Source organism: Stegostoma tigrinum, chromosome 20, assembly GCF_030684315.1.
Source record: "Stegostoma tigrinum isolate sSteTig4 chromosome 20, sSteTig4.hap1, whole genome shotgun sequence".
Lineage (NCBI taxonomy): Eukaryota > Metazoa > Chordata > Chondrichthyes > Orectolobiformes > Stegostomatidae > Stegostoma > Stegostoma tigrinum.
Window position 1 is genome coordinate 22,658,268 of NC_081373.1, and position 21,960 is coordinate 22,680,227.

Here is a 21,960-nt window from a genome sequence, read left to right on the forward strand (position 1 = left end):
CACTATGTGTATATAGGCAATATATTTGAAAGTACCATGTGTATTTCTCCTTTAAAAGCTTGAGGCAACTGAGCCTAAGGTACTAAAGGAGATCAGTAAAACTGATTCTTCCATGTCAGAAGGAAGTGCCCTAGAGATCAACATGATAAGCTCTGCATCTTACATCTCTTAAAATGATATTTTAGTGGAGAGTTGTAAGGAAATTTATCTTCAGAGAGAGTAAATTCAAAAATATTTTCATGTAACAAAGAGCAGCGGGACAAGAAGCCACTCGTCCCCCATTGCAAAGTTTATCAAATAATGAGTACCTAGAACAGGTTGAAAAGATTTGCTAATAGCAGGAAACTGTACTGGAAAACAGCAAGATACTAAAATCAAAATGGTTATTCTGAAATGCAGATGTATTGGATGGACTTCATCCAGTTTCTCTTGTGATTTCATCGACATTACTCTGCCTAGGAAAGCTTAATTTTCTTATAAACACCTCCAAAGAACTGCAGATGCTGTAAATCAGGAGCAAAAACAGAAGTTGCTGGAAGCTCAGCAGGTCTGTCAGCAGCTGCAAAGAAAAAATCAGCGTTAATGTTTCAGGTCCAGTGACTCTTCCTCAGAACTGGACCAGACCTGAAACGTTAATTCTGTTTTTTTTTTCTTCTCAAGACGCTGCCAGACTTGCTGAACTTTCAACAACTTCTGTTTTTGTTCATGCTTAATTTTTGGTTAAGAATAAGTGCCACATTTTCTTTCATATCAAATGGCGCAAGAAATTATCTTAACTTGTAATGAAGGATTCTTTGTTTTCAGCTGAACATTTCAATCTCCTTCCTTTGTAGTTGCTAACTGTTTTTGTTGTATCTGGATATTTTGATTTTGAGTACTTTTCGCACTATTTGCCTTTTCTTCACTCTGTGTTTAACGTTGGTTGTTTTAAAATGACCTTCCCTCCTTCTTGTTTTCTGTCTCCCTGACTATACAACTAAGCAGTTGTTTGATACCTCTGTCAGAAATGGGCTGTACCCAAACAAGTCAAACTGTAAATCATATTCTAAAATAAAATCAACTCAAAATCTGTGCAGTCACAGAATGAATAATGGGTGGGGAGAAAACATGCTTCCATTTACAGACACTCCCTGTTGCAAATACTATTGCAAACAGAACATGCTGTTGGGAATTTGGAAAAAGCTATTTAAAACTGAATTTTACAGGCCTTGGAATGGAGGCAATGAGTCAGTAATATAATGGGGGTCCATGGCCATAATGTCCTGTTGCAGGGGAGTTGCCAAGCAGTGAGCAGCAGGTGGATTAGCTATCTGCTCCATAGTATCTGGCAATCTGGCATAACTAAAGTCTTTCACTCAGTAAATCTCACTCACCTCATTCCTGGCATGAGGGGTCTTCTCTAATGAGGAGATGTTGGACAGGTTGAGCCTGTATCCCATGGCACCAAGATAGTACTTGTGCAGTAAATGGTAAGGCCCCGAGGAATGTTGTGGAATAGTGGGACCTAGGAGTACAAGTACATAGTTCATTGAAAGTGATTGAGGTGGGTATGTTAGCAACATTTAAAAAAAACATTTGGATAGGTACATGGATGGGAATGGTTTAGAGCAATATGGACCAAATGTGGGCAGTTGTAACAAGCTGAGTGGGCACCATGGTCAGCATGGATCAGTTTGGGCTGAAGGACCTATTTCCAAGCTGTATTACTCTATGACTCTATTAAGAAGAATGCAAGGTGATCTTATTGAAACATATACAATCCTGAGAGGAATTGACAGGCGGTTAATCAGGAGAATGTATTTTCTTGTGGCAGAAGAGTACAATAATGAACACAATTTTAAGATGGAAGTTAGGATTTCTTTTATCTCTGATGGGTTGTTCATACATCAAAGTCTCTGAGAAAGCTGTGTCACTGAACTTGTTCAAGGCAGAATTGGACAGACATTGTAGAGTAAAGCTCCCTGAGGAACAGGTAGGAGCAGGCATTTTTGTTTGCTCATTCAAGGTGAGTACCACTGGGTAGGCCAACATTTATTGCCCGTCCCTAATCACCCTTAAAAAGTTGATGGTGAGCTGCCTACTTGAACACCTGTGATCCATGATGTGTCGAAACACTTGCAATGCTTTTACAAAGGGACGTCCAGGACTTTGACTTGGTAAACAGAAGGAATGGTGAACTTGTTTATTAGTCAGGGCTTGGAAAGGAATTTGCAGTTGTAGCTTTCCCATGCATCTACTGCCGTTGTGCATCTAGGTAATTGGTTTGGAAGATGTAGATCAAGCAGATTGCTTTGTCCTAGATTGTATTGAGCTTCCAGAGTGGTGGATCTGCTTCCATCCAGGCAAATGCAGGGTATTCTACCACACTCCTAACTTGAGCCTTTGGGAATTCCTAGCCCCAAACTTTTCTTCTAGTCACAGTATTTATATGGCTTCAATTTTGCAAGGGCTCCTTGATGTTCTACTTTGTCAAATGGTACCTAATGTCAAGGGCTGAGTCAAGGAGTCTGACTCCTTTTGCCTCATTTTGAACCAAACTCTAATGAAGGCAGTAGCTGTGCAGCCCTGCCAAAAGCCAAACTGAGTATTAGCAAGAAGGTTATTATTCTGCATGTGTCACTTGCATGTAGTCCTGTGTTGCACCTTCACTGGGGTAACACCTCATTTACAGATATTCCTGATGCTCCTACTGGCATGCTCTCCTGCACACTCTTCTTTGAACTGGTGTTGGCCCTGTGGTTTGATGGCAGTGGTAGAGTGAGAGATGTATTTAACTATGAAGTTACACATTGTAGTTAAATACAATTTTTGTGCTGCTGATGGCCCACAGTACCTCATGGATGCCCAGTTTTTAGAACTGCTCAAAATGTGCCCCATTTAGCAATGGGGTAGTGCCACTGAACATGATGAAAGGTATCCCAGTGTGAAGATGGGACTTCATCTGCACAAGGGTTGTGCAGTGGTCACTCCTACTTCTGCTATTGTGGACAGATACATCTGAGACAGGACAATGTCGAGGAGATTTTTTTCCTTTTGGTTCCCTCACCACCATTTGAAGAGCCAAATGGCCTAATTCAACTCTTAAGTGCTATGTTCCTATGTTGTATTGCTGAATTTAAGAACCATTTTAATGGTCTGGAAATACATTGGCAGGAATTGGCTCTCATGCAACAACTCATGGTACATAGGAACTGGAAGTTGCTGGCATACCTGTTTGTGGGCAACTCTGTTTTGATGCATGCATCATCAAAATTTCTGATCTGCCTTCTTGGCACCCACCTCTCCTAATACTACTAGAATTTCAGCTGATTTTTCTGATGACACTGGCCACATGCAGGATCCTGCCCACAACTTTAACTCGACTGAGAGATCCCCCTGCTGCCAAATATGGACTTGCTTTTTTTAAACTCTGGTGGGGTCTGGATGCCTGAAGTAAAATTCAGCCCTTTGTTTGCCCTCAGGTACTGCCTGTGAGGTATGCCTCGACCATTATGAATCCATTTGAAATAATGTCCGTCGATACGCATGCAGTTTAATAAATAAATGACAAATGCCAGAAGGAAAGCAAATACTTAAAATCAGTGCTGGAAACATTCATGGGTCAGGCAGAAACTGTGGAGAGAGAAATGGAATTAATATTTCAGGTGAATGACATCATCAAAACGTTTTCTGTAAAAGTAAGCAAAAAAATTAAAGCTCCTTATTTCCCTTATTCATTTTCCCTCAATTGGCAGTTTTTTCCCCAAGTTTTCTACAGTACAACAATTACTTAGCTAATTAGCTTATTACTGTTTAGTGGCAAACTTTATTATGGACCTTTTTAGTCTTGACCTAGATTTCACAATTTTGTCTTAATACATTCCTTTTTAGTGCCAGAGAGCTTCTACAACTAGCTCCCTTCTTTTTGCAGAAAGAAGAGAACTTCAAATGTGTCTGTATTCACAGGCTAGATATTTTTAATCAATCTATTCAGACGATGACACATATCTGGAGTATGTGTGACTTGAAATTCACTTTTGCTACTTGATTGTTAAATTCTCTGGTCAAGTTTGCGATTTCTGTAAAATATGGAGATTATTATTTGACTTTACTCTCATTGATATTGACTGATTGTTCAAAGTGCCATTCACTCTCTGATGTGAAAGTTCAAATTTGATTTACATGTAAAAGTTTTTAAGGACTTCAGAGGCTTGTAGTTCAATTGTTATTTCCGTTTATTCATTTCTTCACATCTGACTGGTCAGTTGATTCCATGGCCCATTGAGTTTGTGTAAGCATTTGTCTCAACTGTAATAATAAAGTAATTCCTATATTTTCTCATGAGGAATAGTAAAAATGTTGACTTTAACACATGCCTTTGTTCCATGCGATTTCATCTGCCCCATGAAAACCTCCACGATATAGCTACCACATGACTGAATAATTGGCCAGGTTATATTCCTGGCACCACAAGGTCTTTGATTTACAGCAAATGTGCTGAATAAAATTGCCTTCAGATGTAGCATTTAAAAATAACAGTACTTAGGGAAGGAGAACTGTTGGTCCTGGTTTTCCTTTCTGAGATGATGGAAGTTCACCTTGCATACAGTTACCACAGTTATTTTGTGTGCTTGCTGCTCTTCAATCACGTGGATTGACAATTGCAGGCAGTAACCCAAGAAGCAAAGCACATTTACATGGTGCTTAAATTATCATTATACGGCTGGTGAAACGAAAGAAACTTTTTAAAGGGAGGAAAACAAAACTGTAGAAGATGCTGCTTGGCCTGCTGTGTTCATCCAGGCTCCATACTTTGAAACACTATATGCAGGTTTGAAAAGTATGCGATATTAATTATCTTCTGAGGGGATGAGACTCCATGCGTTTTAAGTTTTTTTTTCAGAACCACAGAGGTTGTTTCTAGTAATTATTACCTTGTCATCTACTATACATTTCAAAAACTTACTTTCTACTGAACAGAGCAGCCTTAGCTTTTTCAGCCATTTTAGTATAAAGCAAATAGACAGTTCACCTAAGTCCACGACATGACATTATTTTTGTGTAGATTCTGCTGTCAAAGATAAAACATGATACCATGTAGAGGTGTGGGGTTTTATTAACAATAACTTCCAGAATTCTGTGCTTCTCTGTGGATGTCAGATGTTACTGTTAGATTTAACCTATTATCCTGTAGTAGCATGCTGCTTCCTCAATGTGTGATTAATGTGACAGTAAGCATCATTGTACAGTTTGTCGTAGAGAAGAACACAAGGTTTAATACTGATGACATGTATGCTGCAGGACCTTTTCAAGAATCAATATTACGACAATGGCCTTTCCTGAAAGATAGATAAAAGTGATTCGGAATTGGAAGTATTGTTTTGAAATAAACCGTACTGTTGTACTATTTATATGAGAAATGTAGTAAATAGTGAGGAGGATGATGGCAGACTGCAAAAATAGCAATCTGCTTTGGTGAGTGGGCAGACAAATAGCGATGCAATTTCATGTAAATCAGTTTGAAGTGATGCAGTTTGTGAAGAAAGGTATTGTGATGCAGTAGAAACCACTTTGTTGGATTTTGAGGTGGATGCAAGACCAGGGGGAGCTGGGGATGGATATTCACAAATTTCTGAATGTGTCATAGGATAGGTAGCTGGTCAATTATTTCCATTGGCTGAATGGCTGGTTTCTGAATGTAGAGTTTCACCAACAGCATGGATTCAAATCCTGCGCCAGTCAAGGTTGCCATGAAGGACTGCCCTCTCAACCTTGCCCCTCACCTGAGGCATAATGACCCTCCGGTTAAACCACCACGAATTTTTTAAGTGGTCCTGTAATGCTGTGCTCTGCCAAATACAGCCTGCCGTCAATACTGCCTTCAAATGCATGCACAAGGTGCTGGAGAAGATAAATCTTTCTAAACTTAAAACTATTGTTTTTTTTCCACAATCTGCAGAAACAGATCCAATGTATTGAAAAGAGTTGCTTTATGTGGTTCAATGCCGCAAGGACAAAGCTATCTCAATGACTCAGAATATTACCCTAATTAATAAGGATCTCAGTGCAATTTTATTTTGAAAATACAATTTAAGAAAAACAAGGCCCCTGAGATTGCCATCAGCTTCCTGCAGACAACTGATTAATGTTCATGTTTTCGCGATTAGAACTCTGGTGTTCATCTTTTTTTCACAGAGAATATGGTTTTCTAAATGAAACAGTGCAAGTGAAAGTGTTAGAGCAATTAGAAGAGATAATTTATAGCTAGGGAAGTTATCCCAAAAAACATTGAAATCTTACAATGAAAAAGATACTGGCTTTGATGGAACATATTCCATATTTCTGAGTAAAGTTAAAGCGACAAAGCAGAGGTTTTGACTTCGATCTCTCAGCTATCAATGAGTAAAGGAGTTGTGACAGGAGAACCTGTAAGGTTGGCAATATAATGTATCAAAAACTGTTAAGCCACATAACTATAGACTTGCCAGCCTAATATCTAAGTGGGTAACCTTCTAGAGATATAACATGGGATAAATTTAAGACTGTCCTAGAATTGCTTGATTAAATTAAAAATAGCCAACAAAAATTTGTAGAAGGTAACTTTTTTTTGTGTATGGCGGCATTAATACTCTTTGAGTAAGTGTGGAGACCGTTAATTATACAGTGAACATTTTTATATATATATAATTTTTATTGATAAAGTGCATTAGTTAAAAGAAAACAGCATTGGCTACTGAGTAATTTGCAAACTGAATAGGTGTAATTTTTGCATAACAAGAATAATGATTGAAATTTTTGATATAACGACAGTAATTATTGAAATTTCTTCTCAATATGTGGGTTGTATTGCACCAAAATCAGCTAAGTGTCAATTTTAGCAAGTTTCACGAGGATTCTCTCCATGAGTTCTAGATGGCTTCCTTATGCAATGAACAAATCCAGATGCAAATATAAGTGCATGTTTGTAAATGTATTCTTATTTAAGAACCAGGGTTCATGGGTTACTTATCCTTAGCATCGTCCCATCTCAGAAGACTGTCTAAGAGAATCAACCTTTCCTTCATGCCAAATGTAGCCTAATATCACCTCCTTGATCATTGTAAGACCAGTGCATACTGGAATGTCTTCAAATGTTTGAAAAATTTCACTTTTATTCAACAATAGTCAAAGTAAAGAAAAATCAACAAAGCTGCATTTGCACCTGGGATTAGACAGTGACCACTTACCTTTCAGGTAGCAACGTATTTACAGTCAGCAAATGATCACTGTACCCAGCTCGCATCTGTTGGAACTGGGTGTGAGTTAACTCCTGTCTGGCTTTATGCCCAATATTGCATTGCTCTGTCATGTAGAAGATAATGTTCCTCCTGCTCAATATTCTCATCTCACTCCTTGAAAGACTGGGGCTGCTCTTTGGTTAATCAGAGTCTAGCGCGCATTGTCCGGAGTATACTGCAAGCTCCCCCAGATCAATCCAAGCATCAGAACCCTACGTTCTGCAGTCCAGCCATCTGCTTCATAGTGACCCAGGTCAAAGAATGGGCAACGTTCTATTGACACACTATCTCAATCGGTGGCATGGCAACAGAGTTGTTAGCCATGGTATTTGAAATTAATCCTTGAGTTTCAGTAACCATCTTTGTAAGGCATCTGGCCCTTGAAACTAAGCAGGAACATGACAATTCTTAGAAATAGAGGCATTTTGGCAGCATCCAGGGTATCTGGCATGGAGTCCTGCAGTATGGCTCCAATGATCACAGATAACCTGTAAATTGAGGGAATGGAATTCTTTTCTCTTGATGAAGTTAGCTGTGCTGTGATAGCATTCGCATTGCAACCTCTGTAGAGTTTTACCTGGGGCAAGCCAGCTATGTTTCCAAAGCTTACTGACTGCACTGTAGCACTGAACTCTTCGGGCTAAAGAGATGAAGCTGTGTGATCTGGCATAAGTTGAGTTGGTACCTGCTGTAGTGATCGTAACAAGGTGAGCCAAGTGGATCTCATAGAATAAGAGTACCCCAAATAGGGCTGTTAAATTGGTCCAAACAGGGAGTCTTGGCTGACATATATAAACAGAAATGTCAGTGTTCAGAACCTTTTTGACAGCTGGCTCTGAGGAAGCTGAATCACATGGAAATAAACGGTGACTTAGTGATGTGATACTGGCCTCTGTGGAGTTATTTCACCTACCTTGATATGTTTGAGGCTGTGTTGTGCATTTGCTTTTATTTTGTACAGCTGCCACCTTGACCATTGGGATGCAATGGCACCCATGTTTTCAGATCTTAGGTCCCACTCCAACAGTTGACATGGTTCTGTGACAGTGTCTCAGGACATCTACAGTCTGTAGCAGCAATGCATTGCCCATCTGAAGCAAATGACACAGAGGCTGATAAACTCTGAGTCTTCTGTAGCTCATGCACACCGTGAGGGTCTCCAGCTGCAACTTCACATGGAGGCTGTTGGGCAGGTTTCTAGTCTTGTTGGGAATCTTCATTTCTGTGTTTTAATTGTACTACAGCCATGGTGATAACTCCCGACCACTGTCCTGCTGAAGAAAACCCAGGAACCTCCATGTTGTTTTCTTCCTGGCACTCCCTGTCGAGCCCTTCATTACCAAGCTTTGACATGTTCCCACGCACCTCATTATAAGATACAATTAAAAGGGAAAAATTGATTTTAATATGGTTGTTCAGTTGGCAATAAATGGATACAAATATAAGATTATTACCGAACAGATGAAAGGAGAGGCCAGGAGAAATGTTTGTCGGCACACAGTTATTACGTGCCACACACAGCAGTGGAAGCAAACTTTGTGATGATTTCGAAAAAGCTACTAATTTGAAGTTGAAAAAGAAAGGGAAATTAAACTAAATGAGTAAATTTATCAGGCCCAGCACATACACAATTTCTGCATGCTGTAAAATAACTTTTTTTTGTGTGCAAATAAGAGAGTCAAGAATTTTGAAAAAAATGTTTGCAATTTCAGGATCAAAATAACTTTGCTTAAAAACCTGAAAGATTAATGATTCAGACAATATAATCGATGGTCTTGTATTCATTCAGCCTATGAATCAGGCACGTAGGGAAAGAGGTTTCAATCTTTCTCTAACTACAGGCCTTGACTAATGATTTTGTACAAACAAGCTTGGGTCAGGGTTAATGTGCAAATGTATCCCAGTCAAATCTTGCTCAAACTGGAAAGAGTTGTTTCATCGATCACAATAAGCAAACAAAGCAGTCTGCTTTCTTAAGAACTGGAACTGTTTAATCAAACAAGTGTAAGAGCAGAAATCTTTGTCAGCTGGCCAGACCAGCCGACCATCTCCGGCTGATGTCCAAGCAGTTGCTTGATCATTGTAGCGCTATCTCTCAAAATTTTATCACAGTTGTATTATAAGCCCTTGTGCAGTGGCAAAATATATTCAAATCACTTTTTTTAGTTTACGTAAACTACAGACAGGACTTGTGGACAATTACATTTCATCAAATGTGATCCAAGGAGAACTAAAAATACTTGCATTTATGTAGCACCTTTCACAACTGCAGGACATCCCAAAAAGAGGTTACAATCAATTATGAGATAACAAGGTGTAGAGCTGGATGAATACAGCCAGCCAAGCAGCATCAGAAGAGCAGGAAGGCTGACATTTCTGGCCTAGATCCTTCAAAACGTCAGTCTTCCTGCTCCCCTGCTGCTTGGCCTGCTGTGTTCATCCAGCTCTACACCTTGTTATCTCAGTTCCTACAAAATTATGCATGTTTTTGAATTGTAGGTTCACAGTTGTAATATAGACCAATTGGAATGCACTAACGAGAATGATGCCAGAATACTTAAGCTGCTAATGAGGCTGTTAGCAAGCTTTAATCCTCAAAGCCCTTTTTCATGCATCTGTACATTGTTCAATATTGTGCTTTGCGCAGCTAATACAAACAAATGTAGATTAGATTCCAATTTTAAATGCCTATCAATTTTTCACTCCATTGTCTGGAACAGAGAGAGTAATTTTTTTTATTCATTCATGGGATGAGGGTGTTGCTGGCTTGGCAGCATTTATTGCCCATCCCTAATTGGCCCAGAGGGCAGTTAAGAGTCAACCATGTTGCTGTGGATCTGGAATCACATGTAGGCCAGACCGGGTAAGGATGGCAGGTTCCTTCCTTTATAGGACATTAGTGAACCAAATGGACTAGTGAACTGACAATTGACAATGGATTCATGTTTACCAACAGAATCCTCTTTCCAGATTTTAAAATAGCATTAAATGTTTTCTATCCCTCTTGACACCACAAGAAGAGAGGTATACTGCTGGGGCTGTGTAAGGCTCTGATCAGACTGCATTTGGAATATTGTGAGAAGTTTTGGACCCATATCTGAGGAAAGATATGCTGCCATTGGAGGGGGTTTATAATAATAATCCTGGTGATGAAGGGCTTGTCATATGAGGAGTGGTTGAGGACTCTGGGCCTGTACTCAATGAAGCTTAGTAGGTTGAAGGCTATCTCAATGAAACTTACAAAACACTGAAAGGCCCCAGCTCCACACTTAGTTATCAAGGCCTCGATAGAGTTGCCTTAGAGAAGATGATTCCACTAGTCAGAGAGACTAGGTCCTGAGGGCACAGTCTGAGTGAAGGGATGATCCTTTAGAACTGAGATGAGGTGGAATTTCTTCAGCCAGAGCATGGTGAATCTATGGAACTCAATGGCACAGAAAGTTGTGGAGACCAAGTCTTTGAGTGTATTTAAGACTGAGAGAGATGGATTCTTGATTGGTAAGGGAAACAAAGGTTACGAGGAGAAGGCAGGAGAATGGGATTGAGAAACATATCAGCCATTATTTTTCTGGGGGATTGTGTCACATGATTCAAACATAATGGGAAGTGATAGCAGTAGTTTTGGATTTTTCCATGATTTTACCTGGTGGGGTAGTAATTGTGGACAACCCATATGAGTACCGTGGTACCTTGGAGGAATGGACCATTTAGCGACAAAACAAAAAGAAGGGAGATGTGGTTACTCATTATTTGTTTCTTAACTCTTGTTAGTGCAAATTGATCTAATAGCTGGAAAGGCTAAATATTCTAGATAGTCTGTTACTTGGAGATCTGTCAGGTTTTGTATCTCAGACTAAAGTTCACATTCTGGTATAATAGAGCTGAAACACAGACAGAAATTTAGAAACATTTTCAAATTGGCACCATGACTAATTGATACAAGTTCAGCAAATAAAAGAATAGAGTGTTGACATTGCAGATAACATTTTAGAGACATTTCTGTTTTTTTTGAGCCAGATATCAAAGGTTCTATAATTTCACGTTACACTTAATCCCCCAGTTAACAGTGCCTCTTTTGTAACCAGTTAGTTGCCGTGAAACACGAGTGGTGCTGCTCCTTCGTCGGGTGAAGTGACTCCTATCTTCTGATTTCAAACAAACATGTTGGACTATAACCTGGTGTCATGTGACTTCTAACCTTGTCTACCCGAGTCCAAAAGCCGCACCTTCACATCATAACCTTCACAAGGGCAATACCTGTGAGTTAAATTCTTGAACTTCTGCAGCCCGTGAGGGTTAGATACATATACGTGTAATTAGGAATTACAGGATTTTGACTTAGTAACACTGAATAAATAGAGATAAATCCAAGTCTGAGAAGTGTGTGGAATGAAGAAACACTTTCATCTGTCTTTATAAGGATGGTATACTTTGGGTTATACACAATGAGGTGGGAACTTTTTCTTTAAATTATTGCATCTGTTTGTTTCTAGAGTTTATCATCGCTAAATTTCAAAAGCCCTCAAATACTTTTTTGTAATGCATTATATGCATGGATAAATAGCTTTGTCAGGTAAAGTGACTTCAGGCTTGTGAAGGCCAACCAAGAATGGGCACTAAATGCTGGCCTAGCCTGCAATGCTCACCTCTTAGGAACAAATTTTTTAAAAATTGACTCCATAAAAGTAATGCGTTCGGGGATTTCCTGTCTGTTCAGGAGCTGAGGGTGCCTCCATTTTTCTTAAAGGGGAACAGTGACTTTTTACAGCGCAAATAATGATGTCAAGAGAAAAATCTAATATGTTGTACAGATATCTTAGGCTCTGTGATAATTAGAACATAGTAAACATATGCTGTAATTTGATAAAATTCTGAGATATTCGATTTGGTTTCATTGAACAACAGGTGATCTCCTGGATGTTCTCAATGTTTTGATTATTAATAGCCCTTTAAAGCAGAGGAGAATGAAATTCTCCAGAAAAAGACTAATACGTACACAATGTATCAGAAATAATGGGAACTGCAGATGCTGGAGAATCCAAGACAACAAAGTGTGCAGCTAGATGAACACAGCAGGCCAAGCAGCATCTCAGGAGCACAAAAGCTGACGTTTCGGGCCTGGACCCTTCATCAGAGAGGCTCTCGGGTCTAGGCCTGAAACGTCAGCTTTTGTGCTCCTGAGATGCTGCTTGGCTTGCTGTGTTCATCCAGCTTCACACTTTATTATCTTGGATTCTCCAGCATCTGCAGTTCCCATTATCTACCCTCCAGCTGATTCCCACTTCACAATTGTTGATCTGTAGCCTTGGGGCTAAGCACATCAAGTGCATTTTCAAAAGCTTCCTTGATACAAGAGAGCCTCTGATTCGACCATCCTTTCAAGCAGCGATTTCCAGACACTCGCTGCCTGAAACAAAAATCTCCTTAACTCCCCTCGAATTTTTTGTTCTTATCTGTTATCATTAATATTGATCTCACTGCAAACTGAAATTGGTTCTTCCATAGGTTTGTGTAGACCCCTAATAACTTTATTCTTTTTAATTAATCCTTGCCATTCTTTAGCGTTTTCTGTTCCATGGAAAAACAGCCCTGACCCACCTTGTCTTCGTTTTGTGGCTGAAATTCTCCATGTCTGGCAGCATTCTTGTCACTATCTTCTGTAACCCTGCTCTCGTGCATTTTAGGTCCACTGTTGTTGTCTTGGCAGATCCAGCAACTAATTTGCGCACATCCAAGTCCCACAAACAGAACCTGGAATAAATAAATAGTCTGCATTGGTGGAGCTTGATGAGGGAGGATAAGTCATCCACGATCTCCTTCAAGTTGTGCCAAGTAATCTTTTGGCTTCACCTGAACAGAGAGGTGTACCTAATGCTTGACCAAAAGTTAGATTATCAGAAATCAAATTTGAAATAACTATCACCAAGTTCATGTACTATGGTGGAGACGGTTGCTAAAGTTGTTTTGTTTTTAGTTGCTTGCTTATGCAATTTTTCATTTTTAAGGAAGCAGATGTTTTCCTATACATATCTTTCAATAAAAGTGATGTGATTTGGAATCCTAAATTTGCACAGGGACATGTAATGAGTGATAAGTAAAACACAAGTGGATGCAGCAGAGGAAGTAATGTTTTTAAACAGAGGATGTGAAATGGAAACAGTGGAACACTCGTTTCACTTTTGCCTCTCCTCATGTAGAGTGAGGGAAACATGAGGCCAATTCTCACTTCTCGTTCATTAAAAAAAATCAAAAGATTGGTGAATATGCCAGTAATTTATGCAAAAGTGTAATAGATGCTAATGATTCTTCTGCGGATTACTTTTTGTAAAAACCCTGGGGTTCTCTGTCATTCTGTGAACCGTAATTAAAACTGTTTGCACTTTAGTTAGTTTCTCCTAGGCACACACTTCAGTGAATAAGAAATCAGTATTTTGGTTGTATGGAAGGAAGAGCAAGATCAAGCTGTGCGTGTTTCAGATAATGGATATAACAGACAAGGGCAAAACAATGTCACATTACACTGCGACCAAGAATGCCAACGAAGCAACAACAGGAAAGCACTTCGTTCACTGGTTAGGACTTTGGCAAGTTGAATGCTGCCATGACAAACTGAACAATATGATGTAGTGTTTAAAAGCTTTGAAGAGGAAGTGATTGTACTTTTAGCTATGCAAAGCACTTGGACTGTGTATGAGGTGCATCTCACTGGAAAAGCTTTTGAAATCTTATTTAATTCTGTTGACATTGTATTACATCTTTAGGCATTTGGTTAAATTGGGAAAGAGGACAATGCAAATTTTATTGTTTTCAGTGCCATTATATTAATCAAGTATCTAAAATTGAAATCTGCTTGTAGCTACACTAGAAATGCAATGATTATTATAGAGAGAAATATTCTCTTTATTATGACCACTCACTTCCAATAATGCAACTGTAAAATTCTTATTCTTGGCACTTATTTTTATTTACTTCAACATCATGGGTGTGTTTTCTATTCTTGTAATATGAGCACACTCAATGCAGCAAAGATTCCAGGACCAAGGGGAATGGGTCAGCTCCTTTTTTTTTATCTTTTAGACATGGGTAGTGCTATCTCTTTCTTCGTGCATTTCCCCTGCCACCCACTCTTGCTCATTTTGTCCCGGACGTACTCCTTTGCTTGAGCTTTGTAATGTATTTAATCACGGTTGGACTGTTATGAAACTTGAGGGTGCCATCACATTGATGTTGCAGCTTTCAGGCATGCAGCAAAAAGACTTACATTTGTAGGTTAGCAGAGGCTGTTGAGTCAAAGGTCAACTTTGAAGTCAATTAATTAACAAATTGTCCAAACAAACGTCATAGTACAGAGAACACATTTGAACATCAGGCAAAGGTCACCATGCCCTACATAAGTGGCTATTAACAGTGCATGAGAGATAATGGGAACTGCAGATGCTGGAGATTCCAAGATAATAAAATGTGAGGCTGGATGAACACAGCAGGCCAAGCAGCATCTCAGGAGCACCTCTCTGATGAAGGGTCTAGGCCCGAAACGTCAGCTTTTGTGCTCCTGAGATGCTGCTTGGCCTGCTGTGTTCATCCAGCCTCACATTTTACTATTAACAGTGCATGATGGTTTTTGGACCTTGCTGCTGGCCTTGTAAGAACATAGATTAGTGTGCAAAATGATTACGTTTTGTAGGTTCATTCTGGAAACCCATGTTCTCAGCTGAAGTTAATCATCTGCTGTGTGATGTTTAATTAGTCTGCCTCTAGGGAACCTGCTCCTAGAATGTGCTAAAAATCACACGTCAGTTTAAGAAATGAATGAGATGAACGGGGTGCATCATAAAACGCAACTAACAATCTGAAGATTCTTTGCAGTACAATGAAATACAATCTGGAGAGGCAACTGACAAACTAGAAGGCACACTGTATGGAAATCTTACTGCAGCACTACATTTTAGAAGTCTGACAACGAATCAGTTTTACAGTTGGTTTTATCTTCAGATCTATCCTCAGATTAAAATGCTTAATAGGAAAATGTGCCCAGTAATAGTGAAATTAAATTTCTTTTGAAGCTGAATCAGAGTACAGATAGCCATCTTGATGTATTTTTTGCAATGGCTGATTGAATTGCCTGTGTTTTGACAATCCATGTTTGGTTCAGCAAAAGAGGAAACTTGATGCAATGCAATTGATCCATATTTGGACTGACAGTAATTCTCTATTTTCCAATTCTTATCTGGTTAACAGCAACAGATATTTTTCTACTTTCAAATACCTGGAAGAGAGAATTTCACTGGCTCAAAGCATTAAGTAAGTCTTTTCTGTCCAATTTACATCTGGCTCAGCGATAACTAATTCAAATAATTCCATTTAAAGTTGCTGCAGGGTGAAACACAATAATATGCAACTGAGCTCTGAATTAGTAACGATTCAAAAATGCCAAACATTCCTTTCAGTCCATGTGATTACACGTAGGGTGTCGTGTTCTCTGTAGATATTCGTATCCCTGTGCAACATGATGAATTTTCCATTTTAAAATTATTAACGATTAATTTGAACAAGAAACATTTTGAGGTGGATTGTGCAATGCTACTGGCAAAATAACCTTGCATTAAATGTTCAGTGACCTTGGCAATAACATTGAAATAATGAGGGGCAGAAAAAATGGAGACAGAATCAATATGAAATTGTAAATGGAGGCTCAGAAACTTCCAAGGCCGTTCTCTGGTAGGACAAAAATTCTGGTACAGTGCTCCTTTGATCTGAGACCAGGGCTCACAGCTGAGATTCCACAGATGGGGTTACTTGCGTAGTGGGGATGGATCCCAAACACCTACAAGTGCTCCAACCCCTTCGCTCTCTCTAAGTAGAACAATGTTCTGTTGAGGACTAAAACAGATTCAGATAACTTGATGTGTATCAATGTGCTAAATATGAAAAAATGCAATGTGACCAGCTTGACGAGTATTAATACTTCTGAAATTGCAAAAACAATCGGTGAATCGATATAAATTAACTCTATATAAAGCTATTTTTTTGCTACGATTATTGTATCTTCCCTCCCCTTATCTTGGAAACAGACATCTGTACCTTGAGTATCAACAAGGGAGAGATTTCCATGTTTCATGTGGGTCCTGTTCCCTGATGCCTTTTGGCACATATTACCTTGTTTTTGGCCTTCTGTATTTTTCACCCACTTAGCTTTCAGCATTCATGCTCTGTGCTGATCACTTTTTTGGTTTTATTGACAACATCAGCTTGTTTACTTTGTTAACCTGTTGACTCTCATCATTTCTCCACGAGGGCAGTTTTGTAGCTTCACAGGATGGAATTTTCTGTTCACTTGAGCAATGAGAGCAATGGTAAGAAAGTTGGGGAAGAATAGTGAAAATGGAAAAATCAAATTCTCAACATTCCCTTTCGATTGAAATAATGAATTCCAAGTCTTGCTAATAAGCAGTGATCACCTTATTTGCAAGTATTTGCATTTACATTTCACTGTTTGCGAAGTTGTCTCTTTCATATGCAGCTCCCAATTCTCAATCCCTTCCCTGAGAAATAGATGGTGCCAATTCCTACAAGTCGGAAACACAACTTGGCGGTAGGAGCTTACCACTTGTTTCTCTCGACTTTAACTGCTTTCATCGTAATGTGCCTAAATACTCCATAATTACTGACCTCTTCTATCCTTCAAGTTAGCCAGTATCATAAACCGCCAGCCTCACCATACCATTACACAGAGCCCCAGTCCAACTCTTATACCATGTCAGACCTTCAGGTCTTCACTTTGGAGCTGAGGGACACCCATGATTTACATGCTTCTGTAAGATTAATTTGTGCACTATGCCACAGCTGAAATTCATGTATCCCAACTGTGAGCATTTTATGGCCCTTAGCTTCATTTCTTAGTGTGTGCAGTCATTTTACACTTGTTTGGAGACTGTCAGCCTTATGTTGCTTTTTAGTATACAGGAAAAGGTTTCCGCTTGACCTGGTGGGGAGCACTGAATAGTCAAGGGAGTGATTGACACAAAGCAACACAATGTGTTATGTCAGTGTCATACCTACAACGTGTGTCAGTTCTATGTACGAGGCAAATACGTGGCATGTGCTTCAAGCGAGTGGCCATGTGTGGAAGTCAAGAGGGGCTAGTCCCTCATTGGGTCCAAGTGTTCAGTCTGGAGGCACCACTGCATACAGTCAGGGGCCTTGTCAGATTTCAGTCCAGTGTGTTGGCTGCAGTTAGTCACGTCGGCCTGGTGCAACCAGTCCAGGGCTTACAGGTTTGCCATTCGGGTTACTGTGGAGGCATCAGTTGGGGGTTGGGGATGCTGGTGCTAACTTTGTCCTCAACGAGACAAAGGGAGGGGGTAGAGTCTGATCATGTGGATGCAAGAGAAATTACTACTGCTGATGAGGTGTCTCCTGTTAAGAGAGTAGAAAGCAGAAAAGTTAAGTAGTTTGGGAGGAAGCTGTGGCTAAGAATTGTTGAGTAAACATGCTGCCCACTGTAATGAGAGTTGGATTCTGTAAGGCTTGGCGGGATCGGCATGGTGCAGTGGCAGAGTTCTGATCAGGGTGGTGGCCCTGTGATTGTGAGGAAACAGAAGATAGTGGCATTTATGCTTGCAGTGTGCAGAAGAACATTAATTTATTCTTGCATCGCAGTGCATTGTGTCTCGGTCAGGACGTCATACTGACCTGGGCTGTTGTTTTTTTTATATATTCATTCACAAGATGAGGGCATTGTTGGCCAGGTAGCATTTATTGCCCATCAAGGCTGACTGAGACCAGTGGTGTGGCCTCTTTTGGTTTTACAATGGGATACAGCACTGCTTCATCAACCCATCCATCAACACCTCCAGGTGCCTGTGAACAATAGCTGGATGTCAGCTTCCCTTTCTGGGCCACTTCCTCATTAGTAATCATTTCACACCAGAGTATGAAGGGCAGTGCCACACTTGTAGCATCTGAAGTGATGAACATCTGGGGTATAAATATGGTGCCAGCTGCAAGAACAATGCAAAGTCATGGCAGAGGTGAGCATATCCTCGTCTGCTGGGCACACGATTCAAAGAAGCAAGTTGCATAACTAATGAACTGTGGAGAAGATTGCCTGAGAGAAGTCACCATGAACCTGGGTGAACTGACCGGCCTGAAACTTGCCAAAGAAAACTCTTTGCAAAAAATGACAAAATTCAGTCTGTGCTAATTATGAAAGTTGTAAGGTTGTTGTGAAAAAAATACAACAAATTCACCAAGGTCCTTCTTGGGAGAGAATGTCCAATCTCGTTCAGTCTGTACACCAGTCACAAACTGTCATGGTAGCTGGGTATGAACAAATACTGTCTTTGGCACTGTCACCTTCATCCAGGAACAAATAAAAGAAGTCTTCATTTCAATTTTTTGTTTCATAATCATTCTGTCATTTTAGATTTTTAGGTTAGGTTTGAACTCGCCTCTGAAATAAAAAGCAGGATTTGACAATAATGTCCCAGCTATAGCGATTTACATGCAAAAGTAGTTCAATTTGAACAGTTTCTTGAACTTTGTATTGTCTCCATACCAAATTCCCTGATGGTTTGAAAGACTGTGCAAAGAATCAGCTATGCATTCATTACAAAATAATCCATTTAATAAGTGATAATAAAATGTGAGGCTGGATGAACACAGCAGGCCAAGCAGCATCTCAGGAGCACAAAAGCTGACGTTTCGGGCCTAGACCCTTCATCAGAGAGGGGGATGGGGGGAGGGAACTGGAATAAATAGGGAGAGAGGGGGAGGCGGACCGAAGATGGAGAGTAAAGAAGATAGGTGGAGAGGGTGTAGGTGGGGAGGTAGGGAGGGGATAGGTCAGTCCAGGGAAGACGGACAGGTCAAGGAGGTGGGATGAGGTTAGTAGGTAGCTGGGGGTGCGGCTTGGGGTGGGAGGAAGGGATGGGTGAGAGGAAGAACCGGTTAGGGAGGCAGAGACAGGTTGGACTGGTTTTGGGATGCAGTGGGTGGGGGGAAGAGCTGGGCTGGTTGTGTGGTGCAGTGGGGGGAGGGGATGAACTGGGCTGGTTGAGGGATGCAGTGGGGGAAGGGGAGATTTTGAAACTGGTGAAGTCCACATTGATACCATATGGCTGCAGGGTTCCCAGGCGGAATATGAGTTGCTGTTCCTGCAACCTTCGGGTGGCATCATTGTGGCAGTGCAGGAGGCCCATGATGGACATGTCATCAAGAGAATGGGAGGGGGAGTGGAAATGGTTTGCGACTGGGAGGTGCAGTTGTTTGTTGCGAACTGAGCGGAGGTGTTCTGCAAAGCGGTCCCCAAAGGTGCCGGGACCTTCCCCTGCAACCGCAGGAAATGCTACACTTGTCCCCACACCTCCTCCCTCACCCCCATCCCAGGCCCCAAGATGACATTCCACATTAAGCAGAGGTTCACCTGCACATCTGCCAATGTGGTATACTGCATCCACTGTACCCGGTGCGGCTTTCTCTACATTGGGGAAACCAAGCGGAGGCTTGGGGACCGCTTTGCAGAACACCTCCGCTCAGTTCGCAACAAACAACTGCACCTCCCAGTCGCAAACCATTTCCACTCCCCCTCCCATTCTCTTGATGACATGTCCATCATGGGCCTCCTGCAGTGCCACAATGATGCCACCCAAAGGTTGCAGGAACAGCAACTCATATTCCGCCTGGGAACCCTGCAGCCATATGGTATCAGCCATATGGTATCAATGTGGACTTCACCAGTTTCAAAATCTCCCCTTCCCCTACTGCATCCCTAAACCAGCCCAGTTCGTCCCCTCCCCCCACTGCACCACACAACCAGCCCAGCTCTTCCCCCCCACCCACTGCATCCCAAAACCAGTCCAACCTGTCTCTGCCTCCCTAACCGGTTCTTCCTCTCACCCATCCCTTCCTCCCACCCCAAGCCGCACCCCCAGCTACCTACTAACCTCATCCCACCTCCTTGACCTGTCCGTCTTCCCTGGACTGACCTATCCCCTCCCTACCTCCCCACCTACACCCTCTCCACCTATCTTCTTTACTCTCCATCTTCGGTCCGCCTCCCCCTCTCTCCCTATTTATTCCAGTTCCCTCCCCCCATCCCCCTCTCTGATGAAGGGTCTAGGCCCGAAACGTCAGCTTTTGTGCTCCTGAGATGCTGCTTGGCCTGCTGTGTTCATCCAGCCTCACATTTTATTATCTTGGAATCTCCAGCATCTGCAGTTCCCATTATCTCTGATACATTTAATAAGTGATACCATTTAGGTATTTCTGTCTGGCTGCTGACACAAGATTTATTTCTGAGGAAGGGTCACCGGACCCAAAACGTTAACTCTGCTTTTTTTTCCCCTTCACAGATGCTGCCAGACATGCTGGATTTTTCTAGCAACTTCGATTTTGTTCAGGATTTATTATTGCCTGTCTTTCTCTAGCCATTTGGTGTTGAAGATGCAAATACATACTGATTTCTCATAGTTGATAGCCTGCTTCACTTACGTTTTCTTTTTCTCTATAGTGGCTCACCCTCAGGACCCTCACAAGCCCACAGAAAAGCCAGCCATCCACTGTTTCAAATGTGGAGACCCATGTAAAGGACAAGTACTACGTGTCCAATCAAGACATTTCCACCTCAAATGCTTCACTTGCAAAGGTAGGAGTGTCAAAAGTAATTCTTGACTTTTGAATTTTTTCCTATTTCTGTTTAACTCCAAAGTTTCAAGGTAAACAAGACCTGCTGTAAACAGTACCTCGTGTGTTCACAGTCGGATAATTTATTTTCGTAGTATGTCAAGTTTTACTTGTTAGACATGCCTAAAACATAGCACCCTGTGCATTCGTAACTTGGGTGAAACATTTGTTCGATATCATCTTCGAGGGCTGCTTTGATGAAAGGACGACACAGTTAATGAAGGGGTGAAACCTTGAACCAGTGTTTGAACCTTGGTCTTAGCAGGCAGGTTCAGCCCTAGTTGCTGACTGTTGTAGAACCTGCATGAAAGTCATTTCAATGAGGCTGTCACAATTTGTTCAGATGGGGAGACCTCTTATCATAACCAGCAGTCAGCGAGGTGACTGCTACTTCTCATTTATATGGACTGTAAAACATTGGCTTGTATTTGTGTTTGCTGTTGCTGAATCTTACCTTCGCAGAAGTTTGAAAAAGAAATAAGGGGCAGAGGCATGAAATCTGCTTGATGTACGTTTTAGAAGAACTATTCATCCATCCCACAGCCTCATTCCAGGAATTTCGAGGGAGCTCTGGGAAACATAGGTAAAGGAATGTTAATTGTGCCAAGGACGCAGTCAGATTTTCCACTCTGCACGTGGTGTCTTTAATATTTATTTACCCTTGACCCTAAGAGTCCTTTCTAACATCCTGTTATGGCATCAAAACTAAATTGATGAAGATAGCTCCTTGCTAAACTACTATGTTGTCTTGCTGATTCTGCAAAGCAGGAAGATTATGATTGGGCACCTTGCCAGTACAGTTTTAAAAGCTCGTGCCAGATTTTATTGTTCAACAAATTCTGGATTTTGGATCTTGGATCTCTTCATAATGAGGATACCGTTGCAGTAGGACCCTGCACTGGTTAGTTCTCCAATTCACAAGGGCATGAAGGTGGGTCACGGAGTTTGTGATGTAGACTTGATAGGAAAATAGATAGTAAGGTCGGAGACCTCAGATGTACTTTAGGGGCAGTGGGTTGGA

The 21,960-nt window shown here is 41.0% G+C and overlaps 1 protein-coding gene across 1 annotated transcript in view; it reads left to right on the forward strand.

Moving 5' to 3' along the window:
* Positions 1 to 21,960, forward strand: part of ablim1b (actin binding LIM protein 1b) — a 235,828-nt gene that overhangs the window by 11,778 nt on the left and 202,090 nt on the right. Inside the window, exon 2 of the mRNA XM_048550727.2 lies at positions 20,767 to 20,901. Coding sequence (XP_048406684.2) covers positions 20,767 to 20,901 — 135 coding nt within the window. The remainder of the gene's footprint in view (positions 1 to 20,766; positions 20,902 to 21,960) is intronic.